The sequence below is a fragment of the Acartia tonsa genome, chromosome 13 (genome assembly GCF_053477335.1).
Source record: "Acartia tonsa isolate MP-2025a chromosome 13, ASM5347733v1, whole genome shotgun sequence".
Classification (NCBI taxonomy): Eukaryota; Metazoa; Arthropoda; class Copepoda; order Calanoida; family Acartiidae; genus Acartia; species Acartia tonsa.
Genome location: NC_137272.1, coordinates 13544880 through 13569191, shown reverse-complemented (window position 1 = coordinate 13569191; position 24312 = coordinate 13544880). Strand labels below are relative to the sequence as shown.

General features: G+C 39.3%; 2 protein-coding genes across 2 annotated transcripts in view; one reads left to right on the top strand and one right to left on the bottom strand.

Moving 5' to 3' along the window:
• LOC145304660 (uncharacterized) overlaps nt 1–24312 on the top strand; it is a 43036-nt gene that overhangs the window by 2512 nt on the left and 16212 nt on the right. Inside the window, exons 7-25 of the mRNA XM_080146595.1 lie at nt 93–174; nt 972–1064; nt 1414–1545; nt 1946–2014; nt 2612–2680; nt 3071–3190; nt 5041–5129; nt 5838–5940; nt 6749–6811; nt 7255–7343; nt 7716–7766; nt 8225–8261; nt 8828–8878; nt 9228–9287; nt 9634–9701; nt 10082–10168; nt 10939–11012; nt 23315–23363; nt 24032–24077. Coding sequence (XP_080002721.1) covers nt 93–174; nt 972–1064; nt 1414–1545; nt 1946–2014; nt 2612–2680; nt 3071–3190; nt 5041–5129; nt 5838–5940; nt 6749–6811; nt 7255–7343; nt 7716–7766; nt 8225–8261; nt 8828–8878; nt 9228–9287; nt 9634–9701; nt 10082–10168; nt 10939–11012; nt 23315–23363; nt 24032–24077 — 1432 coding nt within the window. The remainder of the gene's footprint in view (nt 1–92; nt 175–971; nt 1065–1413; nt 1546–1945; nt 2015–2611; nt 2681–3070; nt 3191–5040; nt 5130–5837; nt 5941–6748; nt 6812–7254; nt 7344–7715; nt 7767–8224; nt 8262–8827; nt 8879–9227; nt 9288–9633; nt 9702–10081; nt 10169–10938; nt 11013–23314; nt 23364–24031; nt 24078–24312) is intronic.
• On the bottom strand, nt 11146–13932 carry LOC145304322 (uncharacterized). The gene is made up of 2 exons (XM_080146190.1): nt 12406–13932; nt 11146–11336 (listed from the first exon to the last, which is right to left on the bottom strand). The coding sequence occupies exon 1, from the start codon at nt 13921–13923 to the stop codon at nt 12637–12639; it is 1287 nt and encodes a 428-aa protein (XP_080002316.1). The 5' UTR covers nt 13924–13932; the 3' UTR covers nt 11146–11336; nt 12406–12636.

Here is a 24312-nt window from a genome sequence, read left to right as displayed (position 1 = left end):
CCCCCCCCTCCCTTAATTCTAATAGTTTTCAAAAAATAAGAGATACTTTCTCTTATTATTATTATTGTATCTATCTATCTTGTTTTATTTAGTAAAATTGAAGACCCCAAAGGTTGTGATAGAAAGATGGGAAGTTCCAGATAAACAAATTAAAGAAATACATAATTCTAAGGAATATTTTGACTTAGTTCTTTACAGTTTATCATCAAATTTGTAGTTGACTAGGTATGTTATGTTTGTAAAAGATCAAGACTTCAACATTTTTCTATTTAAAATAAATATAGACAGTCTAAATAGATAACCAATCCTTTAATTGGAACAATCTGACCATATTGTTTGTTAAAATGTGTACAGTTAAACATTTTGTCCTTATGAAGAATTAGCTAATATAAATATTGGAATAGATACCTATCTTTAGGAAATTAATATTAAACCGATTAAAAAGGGGGGGGGGCGAAAGTGACACTTTTTGAAACCAAAACTAAAAGTCAAAGGAACTCAACTAAAAAAAGAGTTACAGGTCTGACATTTTGCATGGCAGTTGCTTTATAGGGGTACAATATGGAACTGTGAAGAAACGGCGTCGCAACCGCCGAAAACCGCAGAGAAAATGCAAAAAAAATTTCGGCGGGAAACGGCGGTTTTCGGCGGTTGCGCCGCCGTTTTTTCACAGTTCCATATTTTACCCATATAAAGCAACTGCCATGCAAAATCTCAGACCTGTAACTCTTTTTTTAGTTGAGTTCCTTTGTTGACTTTTAGTTTTGGTTTCAAAAAGTGTCACTTTCGCCCCCCCCCCCCCCCCTTTTATTTTTAATATTGGATTCAATCACTTATGACTTAATGAATTTAATATTAACAAAATAAAGATTCTTCTGATCATCTAGAGGTAATAAATCTTTTTTTTTATAGTATACGAACTAACATAATAGCTGCGTTAATAATAAGTCAAAATATTTAAAATGTTAGAAGGCATCTAAGCGGCCAAGATTAAGCAGCTTTATAGATGAAACTATGGCTCAAAATTTTCCCAAACTTGTACAAGATTGTAAGGTTGATATCAGGTAATCCTGGAATTAAAGTAACAGGATGTTTGTGAGTCTATGTGTATTTTTGCTGTTAATGGTAGATAAAAAACAACTACAGGAAACAGTAAAACTTTTCAAATTTGAATGGTCATAAATGTCTTAGATTACCCCACTTTAGATATCCCTCGTTTTAGCCTCCTAAAAATAAAGCTTGGACATCTTTAGGGGAGGGTGTGAGGGAAAATTTAAATGACCCCAACGTTTTTATTAAGACATGGTTCAAAGCTATGAAAAGTTCCTTAAAAATTTTAAATATGAAACTGAGGCCTTAAAATAAAAAGTGGAGGTCTTTTTTCCATTTTATATTTATCTAATTTTATATCAGGAAAGTGTCATTGCCAAAGAAGACAATTTTACAAGCTGTGGCTGATTTCAACATTATTCCTCCTGAAGGAAAAGCTACTCCTACTCTTATAGTTGAACATAAAGATGACAACATGGAGAAAAATAATGACAGGAACATAAGTGGAAATAATAATCTGTTTTGGTCGTTTTTGTCAAGTGTTGGTAGTTCTATGGTGTAATATACTTTTATCTTCAACTTTAAAAGTTAAAAAATTTAATTGAATATTAATATTTTTTACTGTTGTGTGCATTTATTATAATTTACTTGATCCGTTGGTCTGTCGGTTATGCTACAAATGACACATCATACATATATAATATATGTAAAGGTTTCATGATCTATTCTCTTCATATTTAGTATTTTTAATCACTGAACTTTTACTTCTTAGCTCACATAGTCCTATGCTCCATTCGTGATTTTTAGTGCTTCGATACTAAAGGACGTTGGTCATCCTTGTCTGTAATCAAATAATTTTAATTAAAAAATTATAAATCCAACTTATGTTATTCAGAGATGGGGAAGGTAATAACTTGATAACCCTACGTCCAGTGAGGGGAGGTAGTCGAAAAAGAAAAACTAGGTGATCACCAACAATTATTTAATTCCATCAAAATCCAAATTTTTTTTACTTATGAAATATGTTTTATTCTAACCAATTAAGACAAACAACCCTTTTAATTGCACGACCTTTTCCTGTAAGTTCTTAATTGTACATTGCAATGATATAGAGAATCTTCACACAAATTTTCAGTCGTGTTTCTTAAATGTTTCAGACAGACATACAGACATTTAGAATTATAGTTTAGATTCTTTATCACTTATAGAGTAGCTTTGCTACTAAAAAAGGATTAAAGGATTTATTATTACTTGGATCATACACAAAATTTACATGATCTATAATAAAGTGAACTCTGTAGCGGGCTGAAATAAAGATATTCACATCCCCCTCCTTTACCCCATCCCCTACCCTCCTACTGGAAAAAAGGGCCCGACCAATAAATGCGAAGGGATATTGCAACCTAAATTTACGACAATTTTTCTCCTGTCATAATATCCACGTATATTATACATCCATTGCATTGGGGGGATAGAGGACAAATCTAGATCATCACATTGTCATGTGATGATCAATGTGGTCTCTCAAACTGCATGATCTAATTGATGGTGATTTTATTAGATTGACTTCTACCAGCTCCACGGATGAGACAACTGATGAATTTTCTACTTCTAAAAGACTGGACTCAGGGATGTTATTTCTTCTAAAGACTAAATTCTTGTTTGTTTTGTTTCTTTAATAAAATTTGTGACAGAGAGGGAGAGGAGACAATAGGCTGTTTATTACACTAGTCCCCAAAGTTTTATAATAATAATGTTTTCTTATTCGTTGACTTAACAACTTTGGGGACTTTTACTGAATTTTGATTTGTTGGTTTATTAAGCTGAGTTTTCAAACGTACCAACCACTAATTTTATTCTAGAGAAGGGATAATATGGAGTGTCATCATTCGGGATGTACATTATTTATTTAACGACCATTGTCTTATCCCTATAGATCCCTGCATGTTAAGGTGTTTAACTTTAAGCATACCACACAAGAGCAAATACCTAGAAAATAACTTTTTAAAAATGAAGCAGGAGGTGCCAAAGTTCTGCGGAACAATGAGAGTGAAAAAAAGGGTCCCGCATTTATTATTACAGAATCAGAAACCGAGTCTGATTCAGATTATGAAAAGGAGCAAGGACAGAAAAGTATTAGGTAAGAAAACAAGACAACAAATATTTAAATGTAAATAGCAAACTTATTTTGTGAAAATCAACCAATTTTAAAAATCTACCATTTCAATGTGGATCACAGTAAAATAAAGCTGGAAAGGCTTTTTTACATAGGTTTCCTTGCTGCTAGCTACCAAACAGCTAAACGAAAGTACGTTTTACGTTGACACACAATTTTAATTGGTTAATGGCGGCCTATAATTAATCAGGAAAAGATTTAGCCAATACTAACAAAATGCATTGCATCATATAAATATGCGAAATTGACTTTTTACGCATGTTTTTTCTATAGCCAAAAGCTTCATTTATAGGACCCTTGTTTTTTTAGATTATTTGTAATAGTACGTTCTGTCGTTTGGTAGCTAGCATTCCATAAAGTTCTTCGTTATTTTTTTTTTTTGAAATGGTCCATTCTAGCAACATTTACTATTTGTAAACTATTTACTAAACATCCAAAAATTTGCCCTGAATTCATGTATCATTATTATCTATTTTATCTAGAAAATCCCAACCTGTAAGAAAGTCTGACTTACGTTCTGCAGTCAGTGGTCCAACCTACAGACATCTATCTATCTATCTATGGATCAATATTATCTATCTATCTTATCTAGAAAATCTCCACCTGTAAGAAAGTCTGGCCCAAGGTCTACAGTCAGTTGTCTAACCTACAAACATCTATCTATCTATGGATCATTATTATCTATCTATCTTATCTAGAAAATCTCCACCTGTTAGAAAGTCTGAACCTAGGTCTGCAGTCAGTTGTCTAACCTACAAACATCTATCTATCTATCTATGGATCATTATTATCTATTTCTCTAGAAAATCTCCACCTGTAAGAAAGTCTGGCCCAAGTTCTGTAGTCAGTGGTCAAACATAAAGATTAGACATTTGTCTATCTGTCTATTCCTCATTATTATCTTTATCTAGAAAATCTCCACCTGTAAGAAAAGCTTGCCCAAGGTCTGCAGTGAGTGGTCCAACCTACAGACATCTATCTATCTATCTATGTATCAATATTATCTATCTATCTTATCTAGAAAATCTCCACCTGTAAGAAAGTCTGGCCTAAGGTCTACAGTCAGTTGTCTAACCTACAGACATCTATCTATCTATTTATGGATCATTATTATCTATCTATCTTATCTAGAAAATCTCCACCTGTAAGAAAGTCTGGCCTAAGTTCTGCAGTCAGTGGTCCAACCTACAGACATCTATCTATCTATCTATGGATCAATATTATCTATCTATCTTATCTAGAAAATCTCCACCTGTAAGAAAGTCTGGCCCAAGGTCTACAGTCAGTTGTCTAACCTTCAGACATCTATCTATGGATTATTATTATCTATTTATCTAGAAAATCTCCACCTGTAAGAAAGGCTGGTCCTAGGTCTGCAGTCAGTTGTCTAACCTACAAACATCTATCTATCTATCTATGGATCAATATTATCTATCTATCTTATCTATAAAATCTCCACCTGTAAGAAAGTCTGGCCAAAGGTCTACAGTCAGTTGTCTAACCTACAGACATCTATCTATCTATCTATCTATGCCTCATTATTATCTATCTATCTTATCTAGAAAATCTCCACCTGTAAGAAAGGATGGTCCTAGGTCTGCAGTCAGTTGTCTAACCTACAGACATCTATCTATCTATCTATCTATGGATCATTATTATCTATCTATCTTATCTAGAAAATCTCCACCTGTAAGAAAGTCTGACCCAAGTTCTGCAGTCAGTGGTCCAACCTACAGACCTCTATCTATCTATTCCTCATTATTTAAAAGGCGAAAGATTTATTCGGTATGTGTGGAAAGCTTATTTTTATCTAGAAAATCTCCACCGGTTAGAAAGACTGGCCCTAGGTCTGCAGTTAGTGGTCCAACCTCCAGAATGAGAGAAATCATGAAAACGGCCAAAGGTAGTGAATTCAATACTTTTTGTATGATAAAGCGAACATTTAAAACTGATTAGGAGCGCGCGAAGTTACGCAATAATTCACTTTGTTCTTTCCATAGCGCTCTCGGTGAAGTGTATTTCTCTGTTGCGATTTAAGATAGATGGATAAACATTTTGGTGATTATACTTGTACCTATAGACCATCAGAATATAATTTACGTGGTTGTCTGTTTGTCATGATTCTAAAGAATGAGATATTTATTTTTATAAAGGTTTCTTTTCTCTCTTTTTTTACATCTCTTATTTAACTTTGTCTTTTTATTCATTAATGAATAAATATGTTACTTATGGATGTTGTCATTCTTGTATATCATAATTATGTTGGGGACAGGGATAATCAGCAGAGAGAGAGAGAGAGAGGACAATGGGCTGTTAATCACAGTAGTCCCCCAAAGTTTTACAATAACATTTTCTTATTCGTTGGCTTAATAACTTTAGGGACTTTTACTGAATTTTGATTGGTTGGTTTATTAAGTGAAGTGTTCGAACGTTTTAACCAGTATTTTTAATCTACAGAAGGAGTAATTTTGTGTGTCATCATTACGGATGTACATCAATTTATCGGCCATTGTCTTATCCCTTTAGATCCCTGGATAATCAGAATCCTTTAGGATGTTTTCATCCGTGTTCTTTTTATCTCCCAATGATTAATGCATCTCCTATGATTAAGGTATAAAAGAGCAACTAACCCGACCTAAAGAGGATATGTTCAATTGTAGCAAGTGTTCTCGATTTTTTAAGAGTCCTCTGGAACTTCAATATCATGCCCTAAGGTAAATATTGCTTAGTTTTTAATTTTTTTTTAGCTGTATAAGTTGGTGTCCTGGTCTTTTTTTATTGTTGTTGTATAATAAGGGATAAAGAATACCTGAATATTTTGAAAGATTCTCGCATACCCTGATAAAATGTGACTTTACCCTGGAGGAACATATCGACCAATATCAGAGTACTATCTTATCAACCTAAGGGGGGGGGGGGGTTTAATGCAACCATCTCGTAATCAGTGAGCAAATGGCACTTAGAATTCGAATTTCCATCTATAATTTTGCATGAGTAATCCTTGGTAGATCTATTTTCCCTAAATCGAACAAAAAGTTGGAAAAGTAACGGCTAACGGCTGGCGGCTCATCTGTTTTGCCATTTGTTTGATATCTATATTGCAAATTAGTCACGAAACCTCTCTCAACATAATACTCTTTTCTACTCCAAAACGTTATCAAACGGTTCTAGACGGTAGCTGTTGGTACTAGAAGTTTTAAAATTGGTTATTGCTATCATTTAACATGAATTAAACCAAAAATATGTTTTAAAAAGTTGATTCCTACGTAATTGATGATGGATTTACCCTGAAAATTGGCAAAAAACGGCTGAACGGCTGAGCCGCTAGCCGTTACTTTTCCAACTTTTTGTTCGATTTAGGGAAAATAGACCTACCAAGGATTACTCATGCAAAAGTTCAGATCGAAATTCGAATTCTAAGTGTCATTTGCTCACTGATTACGAGATGGTTGCATTAAAAAACCCCCCCTTTGATGACAAAAATTCCCGTCAAAAAATCCACTTATTTTTGTTTAATTTTAGATGCCAAGATGTACCGGAAGGAATAAAAAGTCTAGTCCCTACAAACACGCCCACGGATTCAAGGCATATACGGTTGCTTGAATAAAATCTTTGTCTGTCATGTTTATTCTTTAACATTTTTTTTTATAGCTTTTCCTTCATTTGAATGGACAAACGGATCTCTAAAACATTGGCCTCCAAAAAGTTTGTGTATATGCCCATCATACTTTTTAAATTTTGGCACATTTCAGCATCGGATTTTTAAATTTGTATCTGCCATAAGCACTAGAATTATAGAATTATATACTGTTTTCCGCAGAAAGTAAAATATGCTCAAAAAAACTTTTATGATTTTTCGAGGAAAATTATCTATAATACGTTACGATACATGATTTTGTAGTATATCTCAGAACCAGTTCTAGTCCAGCGGAAAAGTCATACAGGTAATGATTTCCAGTCTTTCTATGCAGTATTTGACTAAAATTGATAAATAAAATAAGAACCGTATACATAATCTACTTGTGAAGAAGTGTTAAGCCTTCCTTGGGTATTAAAGCAGTAACAAAGTCACCTGCACCAAGTGGACAATCCTCTACAGTCAGTGACAGCAACAAAGGTAATATATCGGCCTCTAGGGGCACGTATATGTGTGTGTGGGGTGGGGGGGGGGGGGGGGGGAGTTGACTCCGGCTCTAAATTCAATTATAGTTCTTAAAAGGTAAATTTGGTTGGGGAGGTGGGAATTTTTGTGGAGGATGATTTTTCTTGGGAGGTTCGTTTTACTCTCTCCCCCAAACCGGTTATAAACATTCCCATCATCTATGAGAAGCTACATATTTGATCCCCCCCCCCCCCAAAAAAAAAAAAAATGAGCTGGTGGGGGGTAGGGTTTTAGTGATCAAAACCTAATATGAGGGTAAGTACCCTTTGTTTTGTCACATCACAGCATTCTCCTTAATGATCTTGTTTTAAAATGCCATTTTTTTAGGAGTTTTACAATCTGCATTGCAAAGATCAAGAACCCCTTCTAGTAATCAAGGAATAATACAACATTATTTGATTTTTAAAGACACTTTATTATTATTTTCAACTACTAGAATCAAATTTTCTCGTATTCATTCGAAACCGATTAATATCCGGTGGATTATAACCGGTTCTCATCCTCACGAAAAAAAACTATGTCTAGCATTGTATTATATCCAGATTTCTGCAAATATAAAATAAAAATGTACAATCAATCGAGATGCCGAATGCATGGGCTAAAAAAATTGATTTTAATCTTATAATTATTTTAGTTATATAGTTGGTGCATTTTGTAAAAGAGGATCTTCACAAAAAAATCCGCACTCTATCTTAAGTAGCAGCCAAGAAATTCAGATGAACCCCCCCCCCCCCCGTATCACAAGCATTACTGTCGGACGGATATACAGAGAAAGTGAATTATATAATAGCTTCGCTTATTTTGATTTAAATGTTATTTGTATTATAAATTGACAGAATCTAGTCGGTCAGCTACACCTGCAAATAACCAAAGGTAAATCATTAGTTCAGAGGTGGATTCTTAAAAAAACAAGGTCGCTGAAACGGCTATGGTAGCCAGATCATCAAATTTTTTTTTTACAAACTTTTGATAAATTTAAAGAAAAGTGTTCTAAAATCATAGAAGATAGGAGATCCTTAATATAATTTTGGAAGATTTTTACAAAAACAATTTTGATTATTTTGCGACCATAGCCGATTCAGCAATACTCGTTTTTTTTATAAAGAATCCACCGCTGGTCTTTTTGAAAGCTATTCCATACTTAAAACTCCGTTTGTTAGGACCTCGGTTACTAACAATGTTCACTTACGAATTAATAAACTCGTTAATTCCTCAATAATGAAATAGCTTCAAAGGTATTTTTTTAAAATGAATATTTAAAAAGTAAGGTTTGAAATAGAATAGACTAAACTAACATATGTGTACCTTTGGTATGAAGGATCAGAAATGTTACGTGTTACTGACACGCAATAAATTTTTAAAAGCTTAGTTTCTAAAAGTTCAATATTCTAGGATTTAATTTTAAGATTTTAGCGGATTTTTTTCATTTATTTTTTTAGTGAACAAGCAGAAAATGATGCCCCGTTTAACAAGGACAAAGCTATCAAGGAACGTGACTTTTAGCCTTTGAATTATAAATTAAAGAAATTTGATTTTGCTTATATTGAAAAATTTTAAAATAGTACACTTTAGGGGATTTTAATCGACGTTAGATTGGTTACATCCCATTCCCCAATGATAATAAACAAAATTGCCGTTTTTGGAGATTAAAAATTATCAAAATTTAATAGAAGTATTGAAAGTTTTAAAGCCAAGGAATAAGATAAGCGATTATAAAACTTTGGGTACCAGTGTAATGTACAGTCTAATTTTCCCCTTCCTTCCTAAGTACATAACAAAGTTGTATTTGTCTTTTTTTCTTAACAACATAATTATAAAAGTAGCTTCCCGTGAACAGGATTTGTTGCACAACAATAAGGAGTTGAGATCTAAGCTTGAAAAATCAGCTGATACCATTAGGAAAAATAGATTTATATAAGCTAATTATATATTATTAAGACACTCCTTGGGAACATTTTAAATCAGTTGACTTACTTACTTTTCCTTTTTAATAAGGGGTGGAAGCGTATGTGCAACTTTTTGTAACTAAACCTACAACACTCAACTAAAAAAAACTACAGCATTGGAAAATGACATGACAGTTAATTTAATGAGGTACAATGTGGTGATAAAACGGCGGTGGAACCACTGCTTCCGGTAAAAAGCCGTGGCTCATACATCCCCCTCTTTACACGAAAGCTTATTTTGAATGAATTGTTTTTATATATATATAAATAGAAACGTTTATAAATCTATTGATTGCCAGACGATTGAATCAAAGATTAAAGCAAAGTCCGAAGACAGTGACAAACGAGACTGGTGTAGCTAATGAAGGTATTTTTTCCGGCTCATATTATTCAATTCTGATACATTTTTTTTGTTACACAACTCATCAACAATTAGTGGGGGGGGGGGGGGATTCTTACTTTAACTTCAGAAAAATTAACTATGTAAATTGAATATTTGGGGAAGGTAGTTTTTCGTTTGTTTGTTTACTTTGTTTGTTTTGTTTGGGCAGATTAGATTAGGTTATTAGGTACTGGTTATCCCCGCATGGTTAGGGAACTGCAAGTGTAGGCCCCGCAAGTGTAGGCTCAACTTGTTTCAAAATAAGGGGAGTTTTAGTGAATAGGCATTTCGAGAAAGAAAAAAAACATTTTGTTTCATTATTATTTACATCAGAATTGAATGAAATATTTTTTTTTTATTTTTAGTAGATAAAAGCAGAGAATCATTGGAAATCAGAAAGTTGGAAAGTGAGGTTACAATGCTGAAAAATAGGTTGTACAGCAAAGAAAAGGGTATGTCTGATGTACAGGGGTGTATAATTATATTCTGCACAAGTATTATTTTGTTTTCCTGCTGCAAAAACATTTAATCCCCCCCCCCCCCCCTAGTTTTATCCCCTAACGAGTGTGGTAAATAACCACCCCCCCTCCCCACTCTTATCAGATATTTTTCATTCTTTTGCCTCCAATTCTTTGCAGGGAATCCCATACAGGTTCAGAATATACATTCCTTGCTGATGTAACTACAGTTTTATTTAGTTAAAGAATTAGTTCTACGAAATGCAATCTAAATTGAATTTAGTGAATATTTTACTTCTTTTCAATGATAAAAACTGTATTTATAAAACATTTATTCAATTTTAATTGTTCTAGATCATAAATTTTAAAATATCAAGACTTACAAATCATACTTATGCAGTTTAGATGTGTTATAATTTTATTGGTGCCTAAATGTGAGCTAAAAAAAAGTATTTTAGGGTTCACTACTTTAAGTCAGGGATCTAATAAGATAAGACAACGGCCGAAAATTTGATTTACATCCCCAATGATGACAATCCAAATTACCCATTTTGTAGACATAAATTATTGGTTGAACCGTTTGAACACTAAACTTAATAAATTAACCAATCAAAATTCAATAAAAGTCCCCAAAGTTGTTAAGCTAACGGATAAGAAATCGTTATTTGGGGACAATGTAACAAAAGGCCCATTTCCCCGCTCTATCTGACTCTAAGTACCTCAGCTGGTTAAATGCACTTCATGCAATTATTCATTTTGTTTAGGAGAGAAGCAGACTGCTGATACAAACTCAAATATGCAAATTATGAGAATCTCAAAGTTGGAGCGAATTTTAAAGGCAGGAGGACAAATCTTTCACATAAAAAAATAATCCTTACTCCAAGAAATTATGCCCATGTTTTTTTTTAAATGGCAGATGTGCGGGAAGGATGCTATATCCCCCTTGAAGCTTAAGACTTACAGATTGGCTAGTTATAGAGCAGCTTTAGCAATAATAAACTACCTGGGTCTGTAATGCAGGGAAGATCAAAGTTATCACAATCTCACCAGAGGTTATCCAAAGGGTGCAGGGGGCCAGGACGGGAGTACGGTTAGGGTCTCCAGGCGGGGCCTCAGGGCATTTAATGGAGTCTGGAATTATTGGAAGATCTTGATGTTAGGCCTAAACAAATAGAGTTATATTTTGGGAAATTTGGTGGAAACCTAAACTTCACCCGGCCTAAGCTATTGTCCTATCCTCCCCCCAATTACATTATTTGTTAATAGGGAAAGGTGGAAAGGTTAATGATTTGAAGAACTAAGCTGTACCTGGATGTTAATTCTGGACAGCTTAGTTTTCCAAAGAGCCGGCAGACATTATAATTAAGCGGTCTGAAAAATGAAAATCTGTAATTTGCTATTTGCAACCGCGAAATTATGATGTCTGCCGCAGTGAGCCGCAGGCAGCCTCTGTTCTTCTCCAAATTTGGTGGCCTGAAAGTGTACATACATTAGCGTACATGACACTCCCGGCAAGAAAAAGAAGAACATAGGGCTGTGGGCTGATCACTGCAATGTACAATATAAAGTGGAGAAAAAAGAATACATGACAATACACCCCCGAAGCCGTCACCGCTGGACCTTTAAAAAATGGAAGTGGCATTCGGAGTGGCATATGGAGTGGCTGGTCATCACATTTTTTTTCTTTTGGGATTATTATGTCTTTTCTGAAAGACATATTGGTTTTGACTTTGAATAAAAAAAATGGAAGAAAGGGAAAAGGAAAACACATTGGAAAAAATGAATTTACAATTTTAATTTTTGGAATTGGAGACAAAGGTCCATGGTCTCCAGTTCTTTTTTGGCGGCTGAGAGATCCGCGTTGGCCTCACGGGCTTGCTTCCGGGCACGCTGGGAGGCTTTTTTAAATTTTCTAACTTTGGTTAGAGAAATTTGGCGCCAGGGGGTTGTAGTTTTGGGGGGGCTCCAGACGGGGAAGAGGGCAAAATGCTGGGCTTCCACGGCCGGGCCCATTTTTGACGCAAGAAGCAGCACTTCATAGCGAAGGATGCTGACTTCGCGCCTGGCCAATTCTGGGGGCATACTGAATGCCCACATCCTCCACGAATCAATCTCTTCCTCGAGATACTCGATGTGCTTGGCAAAACCGTCCAGGTAACGGCGGTTTACCACATCCTTCGGGAACAGCCGGGTGTGGTCATGAATACCACGCCGGATGGACTCTAACATACCTTTGATGTCTCTGACTTCATACAGGATGTACTTGTGGTGGTCATAGGGCTTGCCAATTTTAGCCAGCAAGTCGAATGGCAGACTCATTGTGGTTTGGGTTTTATCTGAAATTAGATAAAAATTTGATAAAATTGATAAAAACGAAACTTGTGGCGGCACAAACAGGATGAAAAAATGATAATTTTATTTATCGACACATTTTTTCTTTAATAGAAAATTTTAATAGAGATTTAATAGAGACGGTCTGTTACAGGTATATAGCCGTAACCGTCCTGGCGTGAGGGGTCATAGGTGTTATCATAATGACTCTCACTTTGGAAGTGACGAACGTATCTACCCTGTGGTGTGTTGATATGATTGTGTGCATATCTATCATCATAGTCTGCTGGTCGGCGGTAGTCTTGACGTACAGCAGGTGATGGTGACCGTTGTCGTGTAGGTGAACGTTGTCTCGGGGGAGAACGCCTTCTAGAATAAGAACGGCGTTTTGGGGAATAGTGTCGTGTAGAATAACGGCGCCTAGATGGCGAGCGCCGTTTTGTAGACGAGCGGGAGCGTGAGCGCTGTCTTGAGGTGGAGGGTTCCTGCTGTTTGACCTGGGAAACTTTTTGTTTTTTCCTTCTTGAACCAGAATTCTGGAGACCGTGGGTTTTCAAAGAAGGTTTGGTGGTGTGCTTACAGTCAGGGCAAGCTTGATTTCTACAGTAGAGCATTTTACTATTATGCTTTGGAATCTGGCTGATGGAATTTTGCATATTGTCAGAAGTCTTTTTTCTGTATTCGTAGAACTTCTGTTCACGGTGGAACTCTAAACGGGCGAGTGTGGTTTCCATCGCTGCTTCCTTGCCTCTGAGGTATTCCGCCTGTACGTAAAGGGAGTACATTTTTTGGAATCTGGGGGCGGATACATCATCCTTTCCAAGCAGCTCATGTATCAGATCAAGTTGGTGCCATCTGTCGAAGAAGGTGGGCATTGGGCTAGCATGGAATATTTGATAGAGATTATCAATACTCTTTGTCAATTCACTGTCCATGTTACAAGGGGGGGGTTTAGGCTCCTCGGGAAATTTTTGTTTGTATAATATTTCGAGGCGGGCTCTCTTCTGAGCCTCTTCCCTAACCTGGCGGGTACTTGAACAGTGGGTGCCTTTTAGAGTCCAAGCCGGGATTTGAACGTATTCTTCCTCGTTAGGTAGGAAGTTTCCACCCTGGTTGTCAGTGACGTCTATCTTGTGCAGTTCCTGGTTAATTTTTTCTTCAAGAGTTTTGATATTTTCTTGAGCGCACAAGGTAGCTTCCAATAATGTATTTTCAGCTTCAAGCATCTCCCGTATATCCGGGTTGTTGACATTCTGGAACAGAGCGGGTTCAATTCGGGTAACGGAGCCTGGGTGTAGTCGATCTAGCAGCTCCTTTCTCTTCTCCTTTAGATCTTTTTCAACAACAGCTAGCGGTTTGGTTAGAGGGGCGCTGAGAACGGGGCCGTTGTTGGAGATGGCGGAAATGTTGGAATCCATCCTGGAATAAAAAAAGATTTTGTTTATAAAAGAGAAAGAGAAGGCTTTTATGGGGTGTATTGTTTACAATGGTTTATAATATTCGTAAAGCTAAAGGAAGATTGGCAAATAATGATTATTATATAAGAACATTTAAATTTAATATTTGATAACACTAATCCAGATTTTCTTCGGCTGGAATCAATTTATCGGTTATTGATGTAGAACCATCATCCTCGTAGGTGGGTTAAACTTCTAGAGGCAATTCATCATTTAATAATAAGATTATTAAGGGCATTAATCATCATTTATTTGTTATAATTTAACATTTAATAATATGATTATTAACGTTATTAGCAGGTGTGTGAACCTGTAAGTAGGATTCTTCTTTTGTTGAAATTTAATATTTAATAATGACATTATTAATATTAATTGTTGGTTTGTAAGGCAATTACAGCCGTATTCAGGGAGGTGGGCCAATTCAGCCTTTATTTAATAAGTAGGTTTTTTATGTCTTCGGCACTTACAGCCTTTATTTATTTGAATGAGAAATTTGTCACAAATGCATATCATGGAAATGCGTGTCTGTGAGGTTAAAATTATTATCTTCGGCAACTACAGCCTTTATTAGTGGGTTTAAAATTGAATCATGCAGATCATGGAAATGCGTGTCAATGAGGGTAAAATTATTATCTTCGGCAACTACAGCCTTTATTAGTGGTTTAAGATTAGAAATGCAAATCTTGGAAATGCATATCAAATGAAGTTAAATTTATTATCTTCGGCAATTTCAGCCAACGTTTAGCGGGTGTAACTCATGTGCGATGCATTGTGTTATCCCGTTACAGGAATGATTTTAATGGGAGGTTTTTAGTTTGCGTTGCTCCGAAGTGTAAGACTCGTCACACTTGGAGGCCGCGGATCTGATCTGGTCAATTAGCGCGAGCTCGTCCTCGGAGAACAGGATGGCAATGTGCCGGACACTTCTTCTGGTTTCATGAAACTCTTCCTTCCAGTGTTTCCGCCAACGGATAATTACCTGACGGACGATACCATCATCAGAAGTGATGAGGTGTAGGACCTGGCCAAGGCGCCAGAGTTGATCGCCAATCAACTCATCTGGGGACCGGAGGAAAACAACGATATCCATTTCTTTTGGTTGTGGACCTGTTTTGCCAAATTTCTTTGGTCTTGGAATGTAGTCTGGAAGGCGTTCATACAGCCAGATCTGCCACCATGATTGATAGAGGCGTTCCATCTGTTCCAATAGGCGGGATGGTTGCTCTACCCTCATTGGTCCAGTGGGTGCACGCCTGTTATTCCTGCCGTGTATCAGACGGTTAGGCGTGATAAGGTCTGCGTGACCTATATCCTCCGTTCTGGATACCGTACAGATTGGCATGTTGTTTATTTCATTGGCAATGTATGAAAAGGCGGTCTCAAAAGACATGACGTCCAGCTTGAGACCGTTGAATGTTGCATGGAACAAAGTTTTGATCTCTTTGATTGAGCGTTCCACGCAACCTTGATAATTGTGGGCAGCAGTGGGACCGATCTCGTACTCTATGCTGCAGCTTTTTCCATTGAGCGTTTTAGTGATGTCAGCCATGGAAAACTCTGATTTTGCTACGCCCTTGATGAGCTGTGCACCTGGGTCGATGAAGACCTTTTTAGGGTAGCAATAACGATGAACGAATCGTTGGAAAGCTTGAAGAAAAGCGTCAGTGTTATACTTTGTCATAGCATAACAAGCCGTTGCGGATGAGGCTGGGTCTCTACAGACTAGACCCCAAACCTTGACTGTGGATCTGTGGTTATGTTCACAGTGAGCTAAGAACGGACCCATTAGGTCAAGTTGGCAGTAGTAGAACGGGGGAGCAATGGTCAATCTGTTTTGATGGATTGGTCCCATTTCAGCTTCTAGAAGCTTGGCCTTGAACCTACGACAACGTGGGCAAGCCGCTCTGATCTCTTTGGAGAGATCTCTGCCATTAAGAATGTAGGCAATGTGCCTGGATTCTAAGAGTGTTGCGTTTACATTTCTGTGTAGTGCAACCTCTTGATGGGCGTATAGCATAACGGAGTATGCTATTAAGCTATACCGATCGACTATCGGTCTAACGAAGTGGAGGGGAGACAAATCAGGCATGATATTGTCAACGTCTTCTATGTTAGTGCCCTCGACAATACGACCATTGTATTTGATAATGCCATCGTCAGTGACGACATTGTTGCCGTGGGCCTTTGAGTTGGAGAACTTAAGCACTTCTTTAGTAGCGAGTCTAAAGTAGTAATTCTCCGCCTTGTGGATTTCTTCGTCCGAAAGTTGGACGACCTGAGGATTTGGATGAGGGGGGGCCTTCAAATTACGGTACGATTTGAAGTCGAAAAAGCAGAATTTTCGAACAATGGCCATGACACGGAGAGACTTGGGCCATGACCGTTTGCACGGGTCGTAGAGATAATTCGAGAACTTGGTTATCTCTGCCGTTCTTTCCTGAGGTGATTTCGTATCACCGTGGAGGATTCTGACCTCTTGGGCAGCGGCCTGCTTCGCTTCCATTGATAGTTTAAGATCTTGGAAGGATTGGGCTGGCATGTCCTGGTAATCAAGATACATCCAGGGTTTGCCGTTTTGCCATTCAGAGTTAGCATCGATATCCTTGATAGTGGCGAGGAAACAAGTACCCAAGTCGGCTATGTTGTTTTCAGATTCAACATGTCGCCATTGGTCTGGGGAAATGAATCGGCGAATTTCGATGACGCAGCTGCGTACGCCAAGAGAAAGAGGGCGTGCATCTTGATGAAGCCAAGACAACACAACGGAAGAGTCCGTGAAATAGGTGACTTTTTCTACCTTGTTTTTGAGATTTTTGGCAACGGTTGTTGCGAGAATGGTGCCTACAACAGCTGCCCTGAGCTCTGCTCGAGGAATTGTGCTACCAGTTACAATCTTTGATTTGGCAGCAGCTAGTCGGACAGTGACCTCGCCTGTGAGAGACATTGACCTAACATGCACGCATACGATTGCCATGTTTTGACTAGCATCAACAAATACTAAGAGATCAACTTTGGGCTGAGAATTTGCCGGAATTACGGACCGTGGGCACGAAACTGACGCAAGTTGTTGCATCGTTTCAATGTTAGTCACCCATGTGGGAAGCAACTTGGTTGGGAGACCGTCGTCCCAACCAGTGGCGTAAGAAAGGAGGTCGTGATAGTCTGCTTTGAATTTAGCAGTCACGGGGGTGCAGAGTCCGAGAAGGTCGAAGTTCGAGGCAACTTGCGACAAGATTGTTCTTTTTGTGAAATTGTGTAGAAGAGCCTCTTCAAGACTTCCTTCTACTGGTGGAGGTCTTTTACCCCGTTTTGTTTTACCGAACGAGAGAGGTTTGACGTCCAGACTGAGAGTGTCAGCAAGTGGAGCCCATCGATAGCCGAGGTAGCTAACATGTGTGCCATCATTCGACACAGTGTCTTCAGGTACAGCTGAAGATTTGACAAAACTTTTGACGCTCATGCCTGCTAAGTCAAGAGTGAATTTGACTCCCGCTATGATTTTTTCTAGTTCAATAGCGGAGTCTGTTGAATCAGAAGTATCATCAACATAAGTTTTGGTTTTGAGAACCTGGGCACCTGCAGTATGTTCAGGATGGTTGTCCATGACATACTGAGCTACCTGTTCAAGACCTTCTGCTGTTTGGTTGCCAGAAGGTTTAACCCCATAAATGATGGTGCGCATGATGCGCGTTCTGATGGTGCCACCAGGGGCAAGGCTATCAACCCACAAATACTTGTGCCAGCGGAAATCAGATGGATCCAACTTAATCTGATTGTATGCCATCCGTATGTCGCATGCGAAAGCATGTGGACCTGCTCTGAAATTGATGTCCAGAGCTAAGATTTTTTCGAGTCTGTTTGTGCCCTTTGCTAGGACGTCGTTCAGACTTTTACCTGACGAGGTTGTCGCAGAAGTGTCAAATACAACCCTGACTGGAGTGGAAAGAGAGTTTTCTTTAGTGACGAATCGCCAAGGGAGGTAGTATTCTCCTGGCAGATTGTCTACAAGGGCGCGTTCCTCAGGGGATAGGTCATCAATGTCACATGAATAGCCATTCAATGCTAGTTTGTCATGTGACGCCATAACTTGTAGTTTGGCCTCTGGATCCTTCTGCAATTTTCGCAGCTGGGACTCCAGAACTTTGAGGGCCCTGTTTTTGTTTGGTTGTAACTCCTTAACCGGATCAGCAATGAAGGGAAGAGATGCTACGATCCGGCGTTCGTCAGGTAAGAACTTGACGGACTTTTTTATTAGGAGTTGTTCGGCCTCTTCTTTCAGAGAAGTTGCCTCCAGAATGTCTCCGTTTTTGCAGTCGTTGCAGCCACGACATGCTATGCAACAGTAAGGTGCTTGAGTGCCTATGTCTTCACTCTCAAGATACTTGCGTTCATGTCGTTTGACGTGTTGAATATTGGTGCTGTATGTATGAACATCCAGCGAAGCGTCCTCGTCTGTTGTTTCCTCAACAGTGATTGGACGGAGATACGGAAAGGTGTCGGTTTTGGAGTCATCCGCGCACCAATTCCTGCCACTGTTCAGAAGTGTTTCAGTGGTATAGCGGTAGGCAGACAGCTCGTTGGTGAAGAAGAGAGCAGCACCAACAAAGTTTACAGTCTCGGCTGCTTTAGCCCAAGCCTTGTGGGGGCCACCAAGTACACCTGTGTGGCCGTCGATACCCTTAAGTGGGCTTCTGTATAAAGATAAACCACAGGGCAATGAGCAGATGCGCATTGGGAACAAGTAATTGTACTTGATTCCCAGGATTATGTCGACTTGGCCTCCGCCAATGACATCTGGTACGGTAGGGAGGAGCTCGTGGCCTTTGTAATGATTTGCAAGGTCACCATAAGGCTCCTTGAGGTCCCAACGAGGAAATGGAGCCGTCAGCGTGTCCATTTTCGCAGCAATTATAGTTGCGGACATGGCACTGTCGACTAATGGCAGTGTGAACTTGTCACTGCCATAGGGAAGATGGACGACTTTACCACCTGCTACGTTCATGAGGGTGGGTCCAGGGCGGTGTTCTGTGGCATTTAGTCGAGCCGCTGCAGAGGCTGAAACTGCGGCTGTGCCACAACCGCTGTCGTAAAAGACAAACAGCGGATTGCCGGAAAGATCAGGGACGTTTTGGCACATGAAAATGCCAGGAGCAGCAACATCAGGGAAGGTGTTGGGGTCGGAAACGTCAGGTGTGGTGTCAGAGGTTTGGAGATTCATGGTGATATTATCCATGAACAGAAGGTTGCCAGATGTTATAGGAACATCCTTTGGCAATGACTTGCGGAAATCGCCTAACCTCTTTTTATTCTGCTCGACATGAATAGAGCAGGCGAGGATATGCTTTTGCACGCGATGAGCGGACGCGTACTGGCAATTGTCAGCTTGACAGTAAAAGGTGGTGCGACAGTCGTTTTTGTGGTTATTCCACCATTCGTCAATATTGTCGAAATTGACGCTGGCGTCCATTCTGAGGCACCTGTGGCAGGCTTTTGTCTTGCCATGGAGTTGGCGTTTCTCCTTATGTGGTGTATTGATGTACACCTGGCATTGGAACAAATATGTGTGTTTGTTCTGACAAAGCGCGCAATCAGTTGGTACAGGCTTAGAAGCAGCGCCTGTGTATGCTAAGAGTGGAGTGGGCGTCTTAGCGGACTTATCAGAGGCCTTGCCTTTAGGGCGTTGTTTTGGGTCCTCCGAGGCCGAGAAAGTGGAGGCCGTGTAAGTTTGAGAAGCTGGTTTACTCCGGTTCGAGTTTTTATGACCCGGGTTGTTACCAGCATGATTGGACTGTTTGTTACTGGAACTGCCGCTGTTTGTGTTGGCATTGTTGCCGAAAGAAGTTGCGGTGCCAGTGTGGAGGGATGCCCCTTCATGTTGATTGAGCTGATACTGTAGCTGGCGGAGCTCATAGTCAAGAAAGAGGAGAAGTTGTTCATAGCAATACTGGCCGTCTTCTTCCCCGTGCTCATCTGCACTCAACATGAATTTTCTAGACATCTCTTTAAAGTAGTCGCCTTTAAGAAGATTCAACACGGAGTTGGCAATATCTGTTTTGCCGTGATACAAGGTTTGCTCCGCGTCATTTTCTTTTGCAAATTCTTGGGTGTCAGCAAGCAGTGAACGGAGTTTTACCATCCATGTGATCTGCTGTTCCCAGTTGTATTTAGGGCATGGTCCAAGTTCCATGATTTTGGCCTTGCGTTTAGCTATGATGCTGGTTTTGCTGCCGTAGTGGAACGACAGCTGCTTCATACAGGCCTTAATGGATTTTTCGGCAGAGCACAACATCTGTGCATTGCCTTGGAGACATTTCTCTTTCAGTATCTCCAATGCTTCGACTTCTGCTATTGAAGGCATTGAGTCAATGTAAATCTGGAACTTCTTTTGGAATGTAAAGAGGTCAAGTTTATCTGTTTTGGCCCCAGAAAAGTGAGGGATAGGAATGTTGGAAGAACGCTGATTGAAAGAGTGTCCTGAGATAGGCACTCCGAAACGGTCCCTCAAGCGTTCAACGTATGATTCCACGCTGGATATTTCAGTTTCGAGCGTGGTGGACTGGGCATCCAATGCTGTCGCATCTTCCTCCATGTCCGTAAGCATCGCGTCCTCACAAAGCGTTTTGGCTTTATGTAAGGAACGCTGTGCCTTTTCGAGTAGCTCTTTGAATTGAGCATTAAGTTTATTGAACTGACCTAACTGCTTAACTTCGGTCGTTTTAAGGTCGCCGAACTTTTCGCAGAGATCGTCGAGCTCAACAAGCAAGGGGTCCCTTTTTTGTTTTACCCTTGCTTGTTTTACCGCGTATGTCGTAGGATTTATGCGGTTGGGGATGGGAGCTGTTTGCTGGGGCATTGTTGCAGCAGGAACAGCTGTGGCCTGAGTCGTAACTGCTGGAGGCACAATTACTTGGCCATCACATGGTAAGGTACCTGCCTCGGATCCGACTGCTGAAGTAGTAGTCGAGTCGTCAGAGCAAGTAGAGAGAGGTACTGCTGGAGCAGCAGTCGTCGTAATCGGTTGAGCTTTCAAACGTGATGTACGATGTTCATGAATGAACTCGATTTTTGAGCGCATGGCTATACGTAGCTGTAACGCTTTGTTCATGTCAGCTTCGGTGACCCTTGGGTCTGGGCTGTTGCGAAAGAAAGCTATGATGTGGCGAATTGACGAGGCTTTTTCTTCCAACAATGATAGACTATTGTCTAGCTTTTCAATGCTAAACCTGTCAGGGTTATTTATGATGCTCTGACAGTCTTCGTCTATCATCATGCACACATCGCATTCGATGATGAGTTTGGTTGCCTCATCAGTCATGGTTGGGGTTTGTGCTGTATCAAGCGCAGATAGATCGACACTAATATTGTGTGTCGATGTGGAAGCGTTATAAGCGGAGCCTGGGAGGTGGTCGTGTAATGGGAACTGTTCAGGGTTATAAAAAACCTCGTCCTGAACCTCTTTCTGTAAATCTTCAGAATAGAGTTGTTCCAAAGCTTCTTCAAGAATTGAAGCTGATTTTTGGAAGGATGGTATGGGGGAATAATTATCCCAATCTAGTTGCTGTGGGGCTAGCTCAAACTCTTCAGTATCTGTAGGGGTTGTGGGGGTTTGTGGTGAAAGGCCGTTATACGGATGTATAACGGGAAAAGTTACCAGTGGATCAACAGGTGAGGAGGGTAAGTGGGGGGCTGCAAGTAGTTGGGGAGCTGCAGGGGGTGTAGGGAATCCTCGGATAGGTGACGGGGATGGGCTACGGTGGTGGCTGTTTTGGCCTGGGGGGGTGCGACTAACGCTGGGCCTGCGTGAGGAAACGACGGGCCTAGAGTTGCGGTCAACCGGTTTTTGCCGTTGAAGTAGCGCTTTTTTTGTTTTAAGGAGTTTTTTGGCGCGTAATTCAAACGGGGTGTTGAGTTTATGTTTTTTGGCTAAAACTCGGACGGTTTTAGGCCGACGACTCGCAACAGTCGCAGAGTCGGATTGTGAACGTTTGGTGTGAGAAGGGGTGGGGTGTGAGTTAGATGGATGATAGAGGGTGTTATGCCTTGAGCGTGTAATTGCTCCGGGCGGTTTAGTGAGAAAAATCTCCTTCATTGACCACTGAATGCTATTGTTAATTTATTTATTTAAATTATAACCTCTCTTTAGCTTATATTTTTTGGTGTTTTTATATTTTTGTGTTTTTACAACAAATAAATGATGAGGGGAGAACCTTCACCGAATTTTTGTTGTCTTTAATATGGCGCAGTATGGGAGGGACCGCAAGCTATCAGGGAGATGAAAAGGGGTAGGGGGGAAAACAGGTTCGGATTATTTAACAGCTATATTGTTAAATAAGAGGACAAGGAGTTGTCCTATGGGTAGGGAGAAAAACAGGTTTGGATTACTTAACAGTTATTGTTAAATAAGAGGACAAGGAGTTGTCCTATGGGTGGGTGGCACTTAGTTGTAAAGCACCTCAGCAGCTGTACAGGATTAACAGTCTGTAAACATCAATGTGCGGGAAGGATGCTATATCCCCCTTGAAGCTTAAGACTTACAGATTGGCTAGTTATAGAGCAGCTTTAGCAATAATAAACTACCTGGGTCTGTAATGCAGGGAAGATCAAAGTTATCACAATCTCACCAGAGGTTATCCAAAGGGTGCAGGGGGCCAGGACGGGAGTACGGTTAGGGTCTCCAGGCGGGGCCTCAGGGCATTTAATGGAGTCTGGAATTATTGGAAGATCTTGATGTTAGGCCTAAACAAATAGAGTTATATTTTGGGAAATTTGGTGGAAACCTAAACTTCACCCGGCCTAAGCTATTGTCCTATCCTCCCCCCAATTACATTATTTGTTAATAGGGAAAGGTGGAAAGGTTAATGATTTGAAGAACTAAGCTGTACCTGGATGTTAATTCTGGACAGCTTAGTTTTCCAAAGAGCCGGCAGACATTATAATTAAGCGGTCTGAAAAATGAAAATCTGTAATTTGCTATTTGCAACCGCGAAATTATGATGTCTGCCGCAGTGAGCCGCAGGCAGCCTCTGTTCTTCTCCAAATTTGGTGGCCTGAAAGTGTACATACATTAGCGTACATGACAGCAGATATTTTATTTGTTTTAAAGTAACATGATATCTGTCTGTCTCTGTTTGTACTGAAGCTTTTTATAGGCCCAGAAAAGGTTTATAACTAATATGGTGGAGGGTACCTCTACTCTTACAAGATGAATTGCGCTTCCCCCAAAAATTTGTCTTTCCTTTTAAAACTAAAATGTGGAGTGGAGAGCTAACCTTTCACCTTCTTTTCAGTACCCTCAAGGTCACTAGGGGCGTATCCGTTAGCATTCATAAAAAGATTTAACTTCTAACTACAGGAGAAAGAGACTCAAAATCAGATTTTAAGCCAAGAGAAACAACAACTAGGAATGGGGACTTTTTAATATATTTCATGTTATTTTTACATTGCAGATTTATAAAGAGAGGGGTAGGTTTCTGGTAGAATCCGTAAAGGTGTGTGTTTTAAGGCTTAAAAATAGTAGTAGAACGGTAATATTCACTAAATATGTGTATTTCTTATTGAAAAGAACTATAGACAAACAAAAAAATTTAAAAAGTTAACATAAATTTTTATCGTTCTACTACTGTTTTTTAACTTATAACACATAACCTTTACGGATTTTACCAGAAACCTACCATTCTCTTTTTTCAAGAAAGTAGTGCAAGGGTGTAGTATATTCTGCTTTGGATCCCGGGAACGAAACTTATGTAGGAGGAGCCGTTGGGGGGGGGGGGGGGGGGGGGGGTAGCGTACTGAAAACATCAGCTGATACTATTGTAAAGAAAATTTTTTGAAAATTGGACAAAAGACATGGGGATATATTTGAAAAATCAGCAAAAAGCTACTTGTCCTGTCATCTACAGAAACAAAAATCCCTTAAAATGATTGAAAATTTAACTTTAACTGGGGAGGCGAGGGGTAAATTTTTTGCAGCAGAGGCAAAAATGAATCTTGTGCAGAATGTAGAAACACTCTCAAGACAACTAAGCGAATTTTTTTTGTTTTCCATTAAAAAAATTCCCATTTTTATCAGAATTGAAATGCAAGACATGTATCTGCGGTGCTGGAAACGATTCTAGGTAGTTTTTATTCACTTTTATCCAGAGAAGGTCATTTAAAGATATTTCTATGCTTTCTCTAAAATTGCGTCTTGAGTTGTTGTTGTTGTTGTTGTAGCCATGATTCTCTGAAGTTAGGACTCAGATGCACACCGAGACTGGAAGTCTTGAGTACTGAAACCCCTTGGCTTCCCCTTATTTAAAAAAAATAAATAGAAATTAAAGGGAGAGGGAGTTTCTATGCTTTACCCCTGCC

What these genes read in the sequence shown, in the direction of transcription:
- LOC145304322 (XM_080146190.1), bottom strand. Translation starts at nt 13,923, where the DNA reads ATGGATTCCAACATTTCCGCCATCTCCAACAACGGCCCCGTTCTCAGC.